We start from the raw sequence: 18137 nt of genomic DNA, 5'->3' as shown, positions 1-18137 counted from the left end.
GTATTATAAAGATGTTTTTTATTAAACATGTCATAGAAAAACACTTTCTGTGGACTTACCCCGTTCCACACGATCTCCACCAGTCTTAACAGACACTTTGGAAGCACAGCATGGACCAATCGAAGCACACAAACAGGTTTAGTGATGACAACGCATTTCAGAGACAAGCTCATCTACAGATTTATTTACACATGGCTTTATCGATGATACACACATCATGAAATGATGAGCTGTTGGTTGATGGCAGCGGGGAATAAAACACTCGGAGAGATCCCAGCCCAGTCCAGTCCAGTCCAGCCCAGTCCAGTCCTCCTCATTATCACACACTTGAAACCTCTCTGGTTTAAAGTGTAGAGAGCCCTGAATGACTTCTTCAAAGCCTTCTGTTTTTTCACTGCCCCCTTTCCTTTCCTATGACATTTGCAACACTTCTAGCTGGTTCTCAGTGCAGTTTTGTATACTGTGTTTCATTCACTTTTCCATAGTCTGTATAGTAAGGTGCTTCGGATGTACAGCTTAGGCCAAACGTTTCGCATCACCCTTTAGAATTAACTCATGTTGCTTCATAAAGTCTCACTGCAAGAACCAGACCAAGTATACAGACAGACAGACACCAGTAAGCAGGTGTGCCTGTGTGTGATCGTCCATGCAGGAGTACAGAGTGCTGTGTGCCAATACAAAACACAGAAAACTACTTCGAAAAAAATATACATTCACTTTGTAAATACAAATCTTTCAACACAAAAAATACTGTACAACAGCAGACTGCATGTAGAAACTTGCAATTCAAACACAATACAAACCATGAAAGAGCGCAGGTTTATTTTCATATTCAGGTGTGCGCAGAAACCTTCAAATGTTTCCCTCATGTGATCTGTCTGGCGTGGCTTTTGCTGTGTTTTTTCAGGTCTTTCGAATGCCTGAATCTCTTGTCACACTCCTCACAGGGGTACGGTCTCTCTCCAGTGTGAATTCTCTTGTATACTTTGAGAGTCTTGGCGTGTCTGAAACTCTTCCCACAATCGGCACATGGATAAGGAGTCTCTCCTGTGTGGCTTCGACGGTGCGCCACAAGCGAGCGAGACTCCTTGTAGCTCTTCCCGCAGACAGCACAGCGATACGGGGCCTCTCCTGTGTGAACCCGCTGGTGTCTCTTGAGGTTCTGCCCCTGGCTGAAGCTCTTCTCACACACAGTGCAGTGATACGGGGTCTCCCGGGTGTGAGTGCGCCGGTGTACCAGCAGAGTTTTAGAGTGTCTGAAACTCCTCCCACACTCCGTGCACAGAAAGGGGGTCTCTCCTGTGTGAATGAGCTGGTGTCTCTTGAGGTGTCCTGACTGGCAGAATCTCATCCCACAGTCAGTGCAGAGATAGGGGGTCTCTCCAGTGTGGATCCTCCGGTGTTTCTTCAGGTCTCCAGACTCTCTGAAGCTCTTCCCGCAGTCAGGGCACTGATGCGGGGCCTCTCCTGTGTGAAGTCGCTGGTGTGTATTCAGGTGCCCGATCTGTCTGAAGCTCTTCACACAGTAAGCGCACTTGTAGGGGGTCTCTCCAGTGTGGATTCGCTCATGTTTCCTCAGGACCCCGGACTCTCTGAAACTCTTCCCACAGACTGTGCACCTGTACGGGGTCTCTCCCGAGTGAATGCGCTGGTGAGCCTTCAGGGAACCCAAATCTTTGAAGCTTTTTGCACAGTCTGTGCAGTGAAACGGAGTCACTCCCGAGTGACGCCTCTGGTGCTTTTTAAAGTTTTGTAAGAGATTGAAACTCTTCCCGCATTCACTGCAGTGATACGGGGTCTCCCCTGTGTGAGTGCGCTGGTGTGCTTTCAGGTTTCCTGAGCTCTTGAAGCTTTTCTCACAGCTGTCACAGTGATAGGGGCTCTCTTTAGTGTGAATGCGCTGGTGCACAGTGAGGGTTTTAGCGTGGCTGAAACTCCTCCCGCAGTCAGGGCAGTGATAGGGCCTTTCTCCGCTGTGGATTCGCTGATGTCTTTTAAGGTTCACAGCCTGATTGAAGCTCTTCCCACAGACCGCACACAGAAAGGGAGCGTCTCCGGTATGGATTCGGTGATGGTTTGTGAGAGCTCCCGGCTCCTTGAACGTTTTCCCGCACACAGTGCAGACGTGTTGTTTGTGGGGTTTGTGGGGATCCCTCTGCCGGAGACGACTGTCACATTCCAGCGGGATTTGAAGGCTCTGGTCTGCAGCAGGGCTGTTAGCTGTCCGCTTTCCCGTGGTGTCTGTATTGTGTTGCAGGTGTGCAGTCTTTAGATGGCTCTCAAAGTGTTCTTTCCCAATAAGAGAGACGTCACACTGAGGACATGTGTATCTCTCATCCTGATCCACTTCAAGTGCTGATACATGAGAGAGAGAGAGAGAGAGAGAGAGAGAGAGAGAGAGAGAGAGAGAGATTAATCCACAGTCAGGGTGTCCTTAACTTCACATTTTACACAGCTGTGGCTCTTAGAACAGCCGATTCTGTTCAACCAGCGACTGAAATAAACAAGAGAGTGACACAGCTTTCATCGAAATGGCTTTGCTGTGTGAAAGAGCAGCAGCTTGTTGAGACTCTATAAGAAATGGAAATGGCTTTGCTGTGTGAAAGAGCAGCAGCTTGATGAGACTCTAAGAAATGGAAATGGCTTTGCTGTGTGAAAGAGCAGCAGCTTGTTGAGACTCTAAGAAATGGAAATGGCTTTGCTGTGTGAAAGAGCAGCAGCTTGTTGAGACTCTATAAGAAATGGAAATGGCTTTGCTGTGTGAAAGAGCAGCAGCTTGTTGAGACTCTATAAGAAATGGAAATGGCTTTGCTGTGTGAAAGAGCAGCAGCTTGATGAGACTCTATAAGAAATGGAAATGGCTTTGCTGTGTGTGAAAGTGCAGCAGCTTGTTGAGACTCTATAAGAAATGGAAATGGCTTTGCTGTGTGAAAGAGCAGCAGCTTGTTCAGATGTAAGCAGCAGCACAGTTTTTGTCTCTGGTGTTTACAGCACTGGATGAAGCGCTTGCTGTAGAGCGGCGTGTGTGAGAAAGACGCTTGGTGTAAAAGCTGGAAGTTTTACTCACACGCTACACTGCCAGTAGCAGAGCAGGGCGCTGGGCTTTCTTCATTCATGTCAGTGTCTTTAGAGAGCTCTGGTTTAATCTGGATAACCTGTAGTTCAGAGATATCTCCTGCAATGTCAGCATCGTCCAGGTCACTGCCCTCTTCAGCACTTGGGAGCGATCTGAGTTCAGAGAGATGCTCTTCACAAGGGCCTGACTCCAGGGCGCCCTCTGCTGTATTGTAGCTGCTGTCGCGCTTCGGGTCTGTCTCCTCAGTTTCAATCCATGGCCGTTGTGTCACCGTTTCTGGAAGCACAGCACATTCCCGGGCAAAGACCTCCTCTTTAATGTGGACAGAGTTCATCTTCAGATCTTCCTCTCAGCAGGATTTAAAAGCAGGCTTCCACACAGGACCTGTCAGAAAAGCACAGGCACTTTGTTACTGTGGAAGTTCACACATTCCAGTAATGCAATGGCAGCTGAAATGGATCAGGAGTCTTAGGGATGATTAAAATGAACATTCTGTGTAACTTTTGACAGTAGAACCGTGCACAACAATATCCAAGGCCTATTAAAAGGTGTTGCGCTATACATTTACATGAAAACAGACGTTTCAATATTGCACAACATACAACAGAATAGAATATGTACAACACAAGACCAGACTGTATGTAGCGCAGATACGCCTACAGGCGGCGCTGTAGGCTGCTAAACTAATACAGATCCTCTTGCAGCCAGATGATTACGTCATAGGTACCCCATTTGAAAAGTCTATGCTTTTATTAGAAAATGGATTTTATTTGAACAAAGTGTAAAATAATAATAATAATAATAATAATAATAATAATAATAATAATAATAAAATAGAACTCTACATGTCGCTTTGTTGTTTAATCGTTTATCTAAGGGTTTACAAGCGAATAGTTGGGCAAACGAAAGAGTCATAAATAACACTGTGCGACAATATATAATCCTGCTTCTCTGAGTGTTTTGATCGCACTGCTTATAGTACTTACGCGCGTTCATAAGCGGTGTTAACCTCTTCTTTGATACAATGTGCACGTTGTGTTTCGCGACTGATGTCCGTCTCTCCAGACTGAGCAGTACTGCGCGGTCCGCACACTGGAAATATGCAAACTGACCACTTTGTTACCAAGACAGCGTGTGAAATCCACAGCGCCTCCAGGAACACACAAACAACGCTGCTTTACGGACGCGCATTTCCGGCGCTGCAAACGGCTTTGAGTGCAAAGTCTCTGCTTATTAATTCTGAAGTGTAAAAAGTTACAATACTACTCACCAGAACTCGCTCGGGAACAATGTAACAGGAAACACTGCGTTAAAACCCTCCTCTTCCAGTCTGTCACTGGTCGCAGCTTGGGCCGCTGACGTGCACGGATTAGACAGTCAAACTGTCAGTCATGCAGGCGTTCAGTTGCAGTGGCTGCGTTCGGCTGCGCTTGCGTGACGTTGTCTGCTCCTGTATGCACGATCGCAGCTCTCACCGTGGTTTAGGCGTGGCAAGCCGTTTAACATTGAATCCTCCATTTCTGATAGCAGTAATGTTTTGTTGATATAAGAATGCGTGTCGCCGTCTTGCTCGTGAAAGTACGTGATCAGAATACAGCAGCGGAATGAAAGCGATAGACAATTCAAATGATGACAGAGCTGACTTTATCAGACCGCCGGTAACAAAGCAATACATGACCCGCACGTCAGGTTATAATAGCATGACACAGAACAGCGGCCGCACGTTTCATGAATGTGCGTGAACCTCTACAGACATCGCAACGCGCACATCACCGCATACATCACAACACTGTCCAGTAACACCACTCACTGAACTCTACTATACTGTGCTTGCAACAGATAGAATACTGGCCCATTGAAAAGCTTTAAATAAACACACTGCAGTCTTCTGTACATTAGATGGAAGCACAGCGTTTCCTTCTCAGGACCAGTCCAGTATCCGCTGGGATGATATTCATGGGAATGCTTATGAGTCGACTCTGTGAATTCTTTCTTCAATCTTCTGCTTTTAAACTTGTTTCAGTGAGCTGGCGTGTCTGCAGCTGTGCAATCCTGCAACAACAGCAGCTGTTTAAAACAACTGCATCCTGGGTCACTTTGGACTTTGCTACACACATGCACACTCCTGTACATGTGAACCTGTGTATCTATTTCAAACCACACATAGAAATGAGTTTTTAATCAAGGTGCAACATCTTTCAGTCTGTCCATTGACAAGGGCTGCCTTCAGCATGGATACAGGGCAGTGTGTCCCTTGTGAACTCGCTCTGTGTGTTCAGATTTCAGAGCTGCCTTCAGCATGGATACAGGGCAGTGTGTCCCTTGTGAACTCGCTCTGTGTTTTCAGATTTCAGAGCTGCCTTCAGCATGGATACAGGGCAGTGTGTCCCTTGTGAACTCGCTCTGTGTGTTCAGATTTCAGAGCTGCATTCAGCATGGATACAGGGCAGTGTGTCCCTTGTGAACTCGCTCTGTGTTTTCAGATTTCAGAGCTGCATTCAGCATGGATACAGGGCAGCGTGTCCCTTGTGAACTCGCTGGTGTGCTTTTAGATTTCCGAGCTGGTTGAAGCTCTTCCCACACTCCACACAGTGATAGGGAGTCTCTCCTGAGTGAACCAGCTGGTGTCTTCTCAGTTTCCCAGAGTCTTTGAAACTTTTCCCACATTCTCCACACACGTAAGGAGATTCTCCTGTGTGAGTTCTCTGGTGTGTTTTGAGGTTTCCTGACTGTCTGAAACTCTTCCCACACTCCCCGCATATATAGGGGGTCTCCCCTGTGTGAATGCGCTGATGAGCTCTCAGGTTCCCTGACTGATTGAAGCTCTTTCCACAGTCAGTACAGACGAACGGTGTTTCTCCGCTGTGCATCTGCTGGTGTTTCTTCAGGTTCTGTACCTGATTGAAACTCTTTCCACAGACGCTGCAGTGATACGGAGTCTCTCCTGTGTGGATTCGCTGGTGTTTCTTCAGGTTTCCCAGCACACTGAAGCTCCTCTCACATTCACTGCAGTGATACGGAGTCTCTCCTGTGTGGATTCTCTCATGCTGTTTCAGGGACTCTAAGTACTTGAAGCTTTTCTTGCACTCAGCACAGCTGTAGGGGCTTTCCCCTGTGTGGATCCGCTGGTGGATTTTAAGATTTCCTAACTGAGTGAAACTCTTCCCACAGTCAGTGCAGTGATGCGGAGTCTCTCCTGTGTGAGTCCTCTGGTGAGTTTCCAGTTTTTCAGAATCCCTGAAACTCTTCGGACATTCAGAGCAATGATACGGGGGCTGTCCCGCGTGAATTCCACTGTGTCTTTTCAGGCGGGCGAGCCCACTAAAGCTCTTCCCACAGTCAGTGCAGTGATGGCGGTTTGCCTGTCGGTCGTCCACAGTTTCACAGTTGCTGGCACACGCGGGCTCCTCGGTTGCTGTGCTCAGTAAGTTTAATGCAGTCAGGCGTCTGGACTCGAATGGTTTGCTTTTCAGTGATCCGGCTCTCAGTGTCTCCAGGTACTGTTCCCTGTGTTTGTTCTTTATGTGTCCCTGAAGGTACGACTGTCCAGTGAAAGACACTTCACAGTGGGGACAGGGATAGGATGCTTTAGAAAGAAAGACAGAGACAGAGAGAGAATCAATGTCAGTATAGTTAAACAACTGCTCTGTTCACACTGTGTACCCAAGCACTCGGTTTGTCTTTGTGATCGCTGTGTTCTGTGTACTCAGGCGCTCGGTTTGTCTTTGTGATCGCTGTGTTCTGTGTACTCAGGCGCTCGGTTTGTCTTTGTGATCGCTGTGTTCTGTGTACTCAGGCGCTCGGTTTGTCTTTGTGATCGCTGTGTTCTGTGTACTCAGGCGGTCGGTTTGTCTTTGTGATCGCTGTGTTCTGTGTACTCAGGCGCTCGGTTTGTCTTTGTGATCGCTGTGTTCTGTGTACTCAGGCGCTCGGTTTGTCTTTGTGATCGCTGTGTTCTGTGTACTCAGGCGCTCGGTTTGTCTTTGTGATCGCTGTGTTCTGTGTACTCAGGCGCTCGGTTTGTCTTTGTGATCGCTGTGTTCTGTGTACTCAGGCGCTCGGTTTGTCTTTGTGATCGCTGTGTTCTGTGTACTCAGGCGCTCGGTTTGTCTTTGTGATCGCTGTGTTCTGTGTACTCAGGCGCTCGGTTTGTCTTTGTGATCGCTGTGTTCTGTGTACTCAGGCGCTCGGTTTGTCTTTGTGATCGCTGTGTTCTGTGTACTCAGGCGCTCGGTTTGTCTTTGTGATCGCTGTGTTCTGTGTACTCAGGCGCTCGGTTTGTCTTTGTGATCGCTGTGTTCTGTGTACTCAGGCGCTCGGTTTGTCTTTGTGATCGCTGTGTTCTGTGTACTCAGGCGCTCGGTTTGTCTTTGTGATCGCTGTGTTCTGTGTACTCAGGCGCTCGGTTTGTCTTTGTGATCGCTGTGTTCTGTGTACTCAGGCGCTCGGTTTGTCTTTGTGATCGCTGTGTTCTGTGTACTCAGGCGCTCGGTTTGTCTTTGTGATCGCTGTGTTCTGTGTACTCAGGCGCTCGGTTTGTCTTTGTGATCGCTGTGTTCTGTGTACTCAGGCGCTCGGTTTGTCTTTGTGATCGCTGTGTTCTGTGTACTCAGGCGCTCGGTTTGTCTTTGTGATCGCTGTGTTCTGTGTACTCAGGCGCTCGGTTTGTCTTTGTGATCGCTGTGTTCTGTGTACTCAGGCGCTCGGTTTGTCTTTGTGATCGCTGTGTTCTGTGTACTCAGGCGCTCGGTTTGTCTTTGTGATCGCTGTGTTCTGTGTACTCAGGCGCTCGGTTTGTCTTTGTGATCGCTGTGTTCTGTGTACTCAGGCGCTCGGTTTGTCTTTGTGATCGCTGTGTTCTGTGTACTCAGGCGCTCGGTTTGTCTTTGTGATCGCTGTGTTCTGTGTACTCAGGCGCTCGGTTTGTCTTTGTGATCGCTGTGTTCTGTGTACCCAGGCGCTCGGTTTGTCTTTGTGATCGCTGTGTTCTGTGTACTCAGGCGCTCGGTTTGTCTTTGTGATCGCTGTGTTCTGTGTACTCAGGCGCTCGGTTTGTCTTTGTGATCGCTGTGTTCTGTGTACTCAGGCGCTCGGTTTGTCTTTGTGATCGCTGTGTTCTGTGTACTCAGGCGCTCGGTTTGTCTTTGTGGTCGCTGTGTTCTGTGTACTCAGGCGCTCGGTTTGTCTTTGTGATCGCTGTGTTCTGTGTACTCAGGCGCTCGGTTTGTCTTTGTGATCGCTGTGTTCTGTGTACTCAGGCGCTCGGTTTGTCTTTGTGATCGCTGTGTTCTGTGTACTCAGGCGCTCGGTTTGTCTTTGTGATCGCTGTGTTCTGTGTACTCAGGCGCTCGGTTTGTCTTTGTGATCGCTGTGTTCTGTGTACTCAGGCGCTCGGTTTGTCTTTGTGATCGCTGTGTTCTGTGTACTCAGGCGCTCGGTTTGTCTTTGTGATCGCTGTGTTCTGTGTACTCAGGCGCTCGGTTTGTCTTTGTGATCGCTGTGTTCTGTGTACTCAGGCGCTCGGTTTGTCTTTGTGATCGCTGTGTTCTGTGTACTCAGGCGCTCGGTTTGTCTTTGTGATCGCTGTGTTCTGTGTACTCAGGCGCTCGGTTTGTCTTTGTGATCGCTGTGTTCTGTGTACTCAGGCGCTCGGTTTGTCTTTGTGATCGCTGTGTTCTGTGTACTCAGGCGCTCGGTTTGTCTTTGTGATCGCTGTGTTCTGTGTACTCAGGCGCTCGGTTTGTCTTTGTGATCGCTGTGTTCTGTGTACTCAGGCGCTCGGTTTGTCTTTGTGATCGCTGTGTTCTGTGTACTCAGGCGCTCGGTTTGTCTTTGTGATCGCTGTGTTCTGTGTACTCAGGCGCTCGGTTTGTCTTTGTGATCGCTGTGTTCTGTGTACTCAGGCGCTCGGTTTGTCTTTGTGACCGCTGTGTTCTGTGTACTCAGGCGCTCGGTTTGTCTTTGTGATCGCTGTGTTCTGTGTACTCAGGCGCTCGGTTTGTCTTTGTGATCGCTGTGTTCTGTGTACTCAGGCGCTCGGTTTGTCTTTGTGATCGCTGTGTTCTGTGTACTCAGGCGCTCGGTTTGTCTTTGTGATCGCTGTGTTCTGTGTACTCAGGCGCTCGGTTTGTCTTTGTGATCGCTGTGTTCTGTGTACTCAGGCGCTCGGTTTGTCTTTGTGATCGCTGTGTTCTGTGTACTCAGGCGCTCGGTTTGTCTTTGTGATCGCTGTGTTCTGTGTACTCAGGCGCTCGGTTTGTCTTTGTGATCGCTGTGTTCTGTGTACTCAGGCGCTCGGTTTGTCTTTGTGGTCGCTGTGTTCTGTGTACTCAGGCGCTCGGTTTGTCTTTGTGATCGCTGTGTTCTGTGTACTCAGGCGCTCGGTTTGTCTTTGTGATCGCTGTGTTCTGTGTACTCAGGCGCTCGGTTTGTCTTTGTGATCGCTGTGTTCTGTGTACTCAGGCGCTCGGTTTGTCTTTGTGATCGCTGTGTTCTGTGTACTCAGGCGCTCGGTTTGTCTTTGTGATCGCTGTGTTCTGTGTACTCAGGCGCTCGGTTTGTCTTTGTGATCGCTGTGTTCTGTGTACTCAGGCGCTCGGTTTGTCTTTGTGATCGCTGTGTTCTGTGTACTCAGGCGCTCGGTTTGTCTTTGTGATCGCTGTGTTCTGTGTACTCAGGCGCTCGGTTTGTCTTTGTGATCGCTTGCAGTGATCTGGTTGCTGGCAGTAACGAGTATTCACATTCGCTACTGATTGGTTATGGTTTGCATAAGTTACATTGTGTGGGAGTCTCAGATCTAGAATAACAATGGGGTTTTAAAGGTCTGGCATGGAAACAGTCTTACTTACATGTAACGCTGATAGCAGATGCCCTTTTTGCTTGAATGTGGACAGATTCCCATTCAGGACTCTCCTCTATGATGTGCACTGCCCCCAGTTCAGAGACATGCTGTGCAATGCTGTCAGAGTCCAGCTCAGGAGCCTCGTGTTTAACGTGGGGTCCCCGGTGAGGCTCAGCCCGCTCCTCTTTACAGTCCTGAGACCAGGGCTCTGAAACCTCCTTCTCAATGACACAACACTGCAGCTCAGGAGCCTCGTGCTTAACGTGGGGTCCCCGGTGAGGCTCAGCCCGCTCCTCTTTACAGTCCTGAGACCAGGGCTCTGAAACCTCCTTCTCAATGACACAACACTGCAGCTCAGGAGCCTCGTGTTTAACGTGGGGTCCCCGGTGAGGCGCAGCCCGCTCCTCTTTACAGTCCTGAGACCAGGGCTCTGAAACCTCCTTCTCAATGACACAACACTGCAGCTCAGGAGCCTCGTGTTTAACGTGGGGTCCCCGGTGAGGCTCAGCCCGCTCCTCTTTACAGTCCTGAGACCAGGGCTCTGAAACCTCCTTCTCAATGACACAACACTGCAGCTCAGGAGCCTCGTGCTTAACGTGGGGTCCCCGATGAGGCTCAGCCCGCTCCTCTTTACAGTCCTGAGACCAGGGCTCTGAAACCTCCTTCTCAATGACACAACACTGCAGCTCAGGAGCCTCGTGTTTAACGTGGGGTCCCCGATGAGGCTCAGCCCGCTCCTCTTTACAGTCCTGAGACCAGGGCTCTGAAACCTCCTTCTCAATGACACAACACTGCAGCTCAGGAGCCTCGTGCTTAACGTGGGGTCCCCGGTGAGGCTCAGCCCGCTCCTCTTTACAGTCCTGAGACCAGGGCTCTGAAACCTCCTTCTCAATGACACAACACTGCAGCTCAGGAGCCTCGTGCTTAACGTGGGGTCCCCGATGAGGCTCAGCCCGCTCCTCTTTACAGTCCTGAGACCAGGGCTCTGAAACCTCCTTCTCAATGACACAACACTGCAGCTCAGGAGCCTCGTGCTTAACGTGGGGTCCCCGGTGAGGCTCAGCCCGCTCCTCTTTACAGTCCTGAGACCAGGGCTCTGAAACCTCCTTCTCAATGACACAACACTGCAGCTCAGGAGCCTCGTGTTTAACGTGGGCACATTCCATATGAAATCCTTCCACGTTCACCTGCAGCTCTGTCCTGAAGCAAAGAACACTGGCTTTTAATTTTCAAACGTACACATTTATCACCCCCCTCCACACTGAGAGATCACGACAGGCTGCAGCGGCGCTAGCTTCTCTTTGAATTCCTAACGCTTAAACTTGCAGATATGAGTGTAACCGATCAGAGGAAACATCATAAGAAGCTTTTCCTCGCTGTTTAAAAGGCCCTGCAGCACGAGTTAGTGTTTGGCTGTATAAGCACACACACACATTGCGGGTTTAGGAAAACGCAGACCATGCAATAAAAATTAAAAAAAACCAAGCCAAGGTCTGCGAAGTTAAAAGCAATATTAATTATTAAAACACACACTGTGAATTATTAAAGAAGTAAGCCATTAAGCTGCTTTATTAGATTCTGGTTGAATAAATCATGGTGGCGCCGGGTTGCTGAGCGCACCGCTACAGGCTGCAAACTGGACCAGTGCTGGAAGTATCCTGCGTGGACACGACGCCGGACCGTTACTCAGGGTTAGCGTCATTTCCGCTGGGTTAAACACATTTAAATAAATTAACAGTGCTTACGTCTCTAGCTGAAGGTTATTTCAATTCCAAAACCGAGCCCCTTTAATAGAAACGCACTGGTATGCCTAAAAACATTACGAGTTGGAAAATAAAAAAAGCAATAAACTCTCCCGTTGAAAATGTCTTTCTCGCTTCCCTAAACACTGAACTGAGTCCACCTGGACCCGCCTCCTCGCGGAATGTTAACAAATCAGGATCCAGACATTGAAGGGGAACCAATCGTATTTCCCAAGCTGGGAGCTGTAAACCAATAGCCACGAGGGTCCCTGTAAAACACGCCCATTATCCTTGACTCCCCGCTGGCACTCGGAGACGTCATCTCTCTGACGTTATAATAAACACCAGCGAGGCTGAAACAAGACACGTGATTTATTGCTGTGCAATAGTCTGGTTGTTTAAAACGCGTTTTACACGAAACACGCATGACAGCAGAAGTAGGATTTTTATTTAGAGCATGTGTGCAGGTTGTTGTTTACCTTGTACATGCAATACTAAATGCAGCGGTTTTCTTAGTGAAAGTAACCATCGCGCGCCCTACTCAGTCAACGCGATATACATTTACCTGTTTATCCCCAGATGCACCACTGCGCACATGCAGGTCGCTGGCTATGTTATCATGGATATGCTTCCCCTGCATACCCTATAAAGGGGTAGAGTGTTCTGGGACGTTATGAAAGCACATACACACACAGCAGGGGTTAGTGGTCCAGTCACCACACTCTAGGGGTGTGACATGAGGTGCTGTGACACCCTGGAGTGTGGCATTGTGCTTACAAATTGACCCCAAAGGGGTCTGTCATGTGAATCAGGGAATGGTTTAGAGATGCAGTGAATCAGGGAATGGTTTAGAAATGCAGTGAATCAGGGAATGGTTTAGAGATGCAGTGAATCAGGGAATGGTTTGGAGATGCAGTGAATCAGGGAATGGTTTAGAGATGCACAGTGAATCAGGGAATGGTTTGGAGATGCAGTGAATCAGGGAATGGTTTGGAGATGCAGTGAATCAGGGAATGGTTTAGAGATGCAGTGAATCAGGGAATGGTTTAGAGATGCAGTGAATCAGGGAATGGTTTAGAGATGCAGTGAATCAGGGAATGGTTTAGAGATGCAGTGAATCAGGGAATGGTTTAGAGATGCAGTGAATCAGGGAATGGTTTGGAGATGCAGTGAATCAGGGAATGGTTTAGAGATGCACAGTGAATCAGGGAATGGTTTAGAGATGCAGTGAATCAGGGAATGGTTTAGAGATGCAGTGAATCAGGGAATGGTTTAGAGATGCACAGTGAATCAGGGAATGGTTTAGAGATGCAGTGAATCAGGGAATGGTTTGGAGATGCAGTGAATCAGGGAATGGTTTAGAGATGCAGTGAATCAGGGAATGGTTTAGAGATGCACAGTGAATCAGGGAATGGTTTAGAGATGCACAGTGAATCAGGGAATGGTTTAGAGATGCAGTGAATCAGGGAATGGTTTAGAGATGCACAGTGAATCAGGGAATGGTTTAGAGATGCACAGTGAATCAGGGAATGGTTTAGAGATGCAGTGAATCAGGGAATGGTTTGGAGATGCAGTGAATCAGGGAATGGTTTAGAGATGCACAGTGAATCAGGGAATGGTTTAGAGATGCAGTGAATCAGGGAATGGTTAAGAGATGCAGTGAATCAGGGAATGGTTTAGAGATGCAGTGAATCAGGGAATGATTTAGAGATCTTTGATATGAAACAGCGTGAGGTTTGGATCCAGGATTACAGCTTGCAGAACATTTCCAACAGGAAATAATGATTAGAAACAAATCAAACAACACGCACACAAAAATACAAGACTATCATTGAAATAGTTTATTATTACTGTCACCATTTCTCAAATAAGATTAAGGGGCTCCTCGGAGGAGAATTACTCTTTCACGTCATTTAGCACTAGTCTTGTCAACTCTTTCTTCTGTGTTTAAGCCCATGTTTCCAGGTTGCTGGGGGTCGCTCTGGTTTTACTGTCTCAATGTGGGCGCAGTCTCTCTGAAGCGATATGAAAAGGACACTCAAGATGAAAGGGGACCATTTCCTTTGATTTCTTTTGAAATGTGTTACATTTTTCCATCTATCTCTTCAGAATCAGACCTGAAGAGAATTGCACGTGAACTGCACTGCAGCCTGTCCTTACTGATGCCTGCTCCCCCTGGAAGAGAACTGCAGCTTAGTGCTACTGGTGGGGTCTGGACTAAAACCATAGCAATGGAAACAGAGCTACTGTCTGGATTGACTAAGAAGACTGCAGACACACAGACAGACGGACAGACGGAGGGAGGGAGGGAGGGAGGTGGATGTGCCAGTCTCTCCTCAGACAGACAGATGGAGGGAGGTGGATGTGCCAGTCTCTCCTCAGACAGACAGACGGAGGGAGGGAGGGAGGGAGGGAGGTGGATGTGCCAGTCTCTCCTCAGACAGACAGACAGAGGGAGGGAGGGAGGGAGGGAGGGAGGGAGGTGGATGTGCCAGTCTCTCCTCAGACAGACAGACGGAGGGAGGGAGGGAGGGAGGTGGATTTTCTCTCCTCAGCTGGTCTGCTGCTCTTTGTGTTCAATCAGCCCCTTGGCTATGAGATCCGGGATTTCCACTGCCAGCCACGGTCCAAGCTGGGAACAAGAGAGAGAAAGAAGCGTCTTACTGTGTGTCTGTTCACTCACAGCAACAAAGAGAGGGAGACAGAGAAGAGATTCGGGGTGTAACTCACCCCCAGAGTCAATCTGAATCAGAGAGTCACTCACCCCCAGAGCCATCAAGTGAGCCAGTCCGAATTTGGGGACGTTCCGCGCCCAGAGCGGCTTGAAGTGATCGGTCAGGCAAATCTTTCCGCCCCTGCAATGAAAACACAAAAGCTGCCTCATGGTTTTGTCTTTGTCAAATGCGCTTGATTCTCAAAGTTATTGAGTCTGAATCTTCACTCGCACATCCTGCACTGCATCAATATCTGTGTAACAGAGTGGATTCATTGCATTTGCAGATCAACATGCGATCGTGGTTTTCAGACCAATGGGATTTTGTGGCATTGGGGATAAGAGATGAACGACACACGACGAACACACCTGTACATTTAAGAGATGAATGACACACGATGAACACACCTGTACATTTAAGAGATGAATGACACACGATGAACACACCTGTACATTTAAGAGATGAATGACACACGATGAACACACCTGTACATTTAAGAGATGAATGACACACGATGAACACACCTGTACATGTAAGAGATGAATGACACACGATGAACACACCTGTACATTTAAGAGATGAATGACACACGATGAACACACCTGTACATTTAAGAGATGAATGACACACGATGAACACACCTGTACATTTAAGAGATGAATGACACACGATGAACACACCTGTACATTTAAGAGATGAACGACACACGATGAACACACCTGTACATTTAAGAGATGAATGACACACGATGAACACACCTGTACATTTAAGAGATGAATGACACACGACGAACACACCTGTACATTTAAGAGATGAACGACACACGATGAACACACCTGTACATTTAAGAGATGAATGACACACGATGAACACACCTGTACATTTAAGAGATGAATGACACACGATGAACACACCTGTACATTTAAGAGATGAATGACACACGATGAACACACCTGTACATTTAAGAGATGAATGACACACGATGAACACACCTGTACATTTAAGAGATGAATGACACACGATGAACACACCTGTACATTTAAGAGATGAACGACACACGATGAACACACCTGTACATTTAAGAGATGAATGACACACGATGAACACACCTGTACATTTAAGAGATGAATGACACACGATGAACACACCTGTACATTTAAGAGATGAACGACACACGATGAACACACCTGTACATTTAAGAGATGAATGACACACGATGAACACACCTGTACATTTAAGAGATGAACGACACACGATGAACACACCTGTACATTTAAGAGATGAACGACACACGATGAACACACCTGTACATTTAAGAGATGAATGACACACGATGAACACACCTGTACATTTAAGAGATGAATGACACACGATGAACACACCTGTACATTTAAGAGATGAATGACACACGATGAACACACCTGTACATTTAAGAGATGAATGACACACGATGAACACACCTGTACATTTAAGAGATGAACGACACACGATGAACACACCTGTACATTTAAGAGATGAATGACACACGATGAACACACCTGTACATTTAAGAGATGAATGACACACGATGAACACACCTGTACATTTAAGAGATGAACGACACACGATGAACACACCTGTACATTTAAGAGATGAACGACACACGATGAACACACCTGTACATTTAAGAGATGAATGACACACGATGAACACACCTGTACATTTAAGAGATGAACGACACACGATGAACACACCTGTACATTTTGGCCGTCTTGCCGTCAAGTTCAGGAATTGCGACTTCAGGAGCTGTGGCAGGATAGGTAACCGGGATCTGAAAGAGGACGAGACAGAAGAGGGGTTTGAGAGCAATCCCCAGGCCTGCTCTTCAACACCACACAGGAATGCGACGACACCTCGTGATCATACACAGGACACAGCTCCCTGGCTCACTTACAATGACTTGTGTTATACATGAGCGCCTCAGAGACCAGCTCAACCACACCTGCAGCAGCCTTACTCTCCACAGAAACTTCAAAAAGAGTGACAGTTCCTTTGCATGGGCTCAACACCTGTGGAAACCTCCTCATTAATCAGGCTTACTGTCACCTCAACACAAGCACTGAAGTCAGCAGAATGCAGATTAATAGTCATTAAATAACCAGCAGATTGGTACCATGTGTATTCCAAACAAGGCATATTTCTCATGTAAGCACACGTCTTCACATACTTACATCAAACTCAACATCAAATTCATATTTCAGCAAATCATGAATATACCAGCATTTCCCAAACCACCTGCAACAAACAGAGAGTGTGGTTATTATTATTATTATTATTATTAGTAGTATTATTAGTATTATTATCATTATTATTATTATTATCAGTATTATTATTATTATTATCAGTATTATTATTATTATCAGTATTATTATTATTATTAGTATTATTATTATTATTATTATTATTAGTTTATTTAGCAGACTCCTTTATCCTAGGGTGTGTGAACTACGCATCAGCTGCAGAGTCACTTACAACTACGTCTCACCCGAAAGACGGAGCACAAGGAGGTGAAGTGACTTGCTCAGGGTCACACAATGAGTCAGTGGCTGAGGAGGGATTTGAACCGGGGACCTCCTGGTTACAAGCCCTTTTCTTTAACCACTGGACCACACAGCCTCCTTCATGATCCCCTCTAGATACAGACCTGGTGCCCTCCTTATTGGACTCCAGTCGGAACCAGTCATTGTCTGCTTGCTTGTTGTTTTCTACATACTGGGGGAGAAGGCACAAGAGAAAGGAAATGAATCAGAATATTCACTTCAAATCTGCAGAGGACGTGTTATAGGAATGTTATATACAGCAATGTAAGACAACTTTCATCTTGCACCACTTGTACTCTTTAAAATAAATTTTCCTGCATTATAAATAAAGATTAAACATAAAACCTAAATATTAAGAAACGTCTCATTTTACTGGTTCTAAAAGCAGTTCGTGCTGTTGTTGTATCGGTTTGAAGTCGAGCTCTTTTTTTTATCGACGGTTAATCTAGTCCATTACAATACCAGCGATGCAATACTAGCTTGCTGTATGAACACAGTGTCACTCAAATTGACATCCGTTGCTTATGAGATGAGAGAAGGATGACGTGCAGGCTTCTGTCCTAAACGTGAACATCTTTACTATACGGTATAACTGTCAGTGCAATGCCACTGGGATATAAAACGTTTCTTTTTACAACACGTTTACTTACACTAGTTTAGCACGCGAAATTATACTTACGGCGTTACTATTCATATGACACGCACACACAGTGCAGTACCATATGTGACATCGTTCAGGATTTTAATACAAACAACCCGTTTTAATCTTAACAAAGATGTCGAGAAATCATTTTAAAAGCGCGTTATATTGCGGCAGGCATTATATTTGCGTATCTTCCAGCCTGCCGGTCACACCGCACTGCATCACGCAGAACTGGCAGAGGGGCTGTCAAGCTGTTTCACTTCATTGAAAAGCGCCCAGGCTGGAGCTGCGGTACCTTGATAAGGGCCAGGTACTCCTCTCGCAGTCTCTGAACCCACAGCTCCTTGTCTCTCGGACCCGAGTTGGTTTTCAGCAGCGGAATCTCAGACACAGCTCGCCGAGTTGCCTCGTCAGCCATCTTGTGCGTGACCGGAAGTGCTGATGGATACAGTGACGTGAACACGCCACACCTTGCGTTCCACTCGTGTCAACCCACTGAAGCTGTGAGCTACCCTGTCCAACATACATGGACAAATAATACA

The 18137-nt window shown here is 47.1% G+C and overlaps 2 protein-coding genes across 2 annotated transcripts; both read right to left on the bottom strand.

The window, feature by feature from the left end:
- Position 1: 1 nt before the first annotated feature.
- On the bottom strand, positions 2–11826 carry LOC117397112 (zinc finger protein 721-like). The gene is made up of 5 exons (XM_059010255.1): positions 11663–11826; positions 9925–11117; positions 5578–6662; positions 3068–3425; positions 2–2355 (listed from the first exon to the last, which is right to left on the bottom strand). Exons 2-5 carry the CDS (start codon positions 11081–11083, stop codon positions 866–868), a joined length of 4092 nt encoding a protein of 1363 aa, XP_058866238.1. The 5' UTR covers positions 11084–11117; positions 11663–11826; the 3' UTR covers positions 2–865.
- Positions 11827–13485: 1659 nt separating this feature from the next.
- On the bottom strand, positions 13486–18090 carry LOC117397372 (ubiquitin-fold modifier-conjugating enzyme 1). Its single transcript, XM_059010016.1, has 6 exons — positions 17891–18090; positions 17057–17124; positions 16584–16647; positions 16107–16183; positions 14424–14514; positions 13486–14291 (listed from the first exon to the last, which is right to left on the bottom strand). The coding sequence occupies exons 1-6, from the start codon at positions 18011–18013 to the stop codon at positions 14211–14213; spliced, it is 504 nt and encodes a 167-aa protein (XP_058865999.1). The 5' UTR covers positions 18014–18090; the 3' UTR covers positions 13486–14210.
- Between the last annotated feature and the right edge of the window lie 47 nt (positions 18091–18137).

This window comes from Acipenser ruthenus, chromosome 40 (genome assembly GCF_902713425.1).
Source record: "Acipenser ruthenus chromosome 40, fAciRut3.2 maternal haplotype, whole genome shotgun sequence".
Taxonomy (NCBI): domain Eukaryota; kingdom Metazoa; phylum Chordata; class Actinopteri; order Acipenseriformes; family Acipenseridae; genus Acipenser; species Acipenser ruthenus.
Note: the sequence above shows the minus strand (reverse complement) of the source record. Positions and strands in the feature narration are given on the sequence as shown.

Coding starts and splice junctions, on each gene's coding strand:
- LOC117397372 (XM_059010016.1), bottom strand. CDS start 18,013: ATGGCTGACGAGGCAACTCGGCGAGCTGTGTCTGAGATTCCGCTGCTG. Junction 16,184..16,583: donor AATTTGATGTTGAGTTTGAT/GTAAGTATGTGA, acceptor GTCCTCTTTCAG/ATCCCGGTTACCTATCCTGC. Junction 14,292..14,423: donor CTCACTTGATGGCTCTGGGG/GTGAGTGACTCT, acceptor TCTTGTTCCCAG/CTTGGACCGTGGCTGGCAGT.
- LOC117397112 (XM_059010255.1), bottom strand. CDS start 11,083: ATGGAATGTGCCCACGTTAAACACGAGGCTCCTGAGCTGCAGTGTTGT. Junction 3,426..5,577: donor ACGCTGCCCTGTATCCATGC/TGAATGCAGCTC, acceptor AAATCCTGCTGA/GAGGAAGATCTGAAGATGAA. Junction 2,356..3,067: donor TGCTACTGGCAGTGTAGCGT/GTGAGTAAAACT, acceptor CTCATGTATCAG/CACTTGAAGTGGATCAGGAT.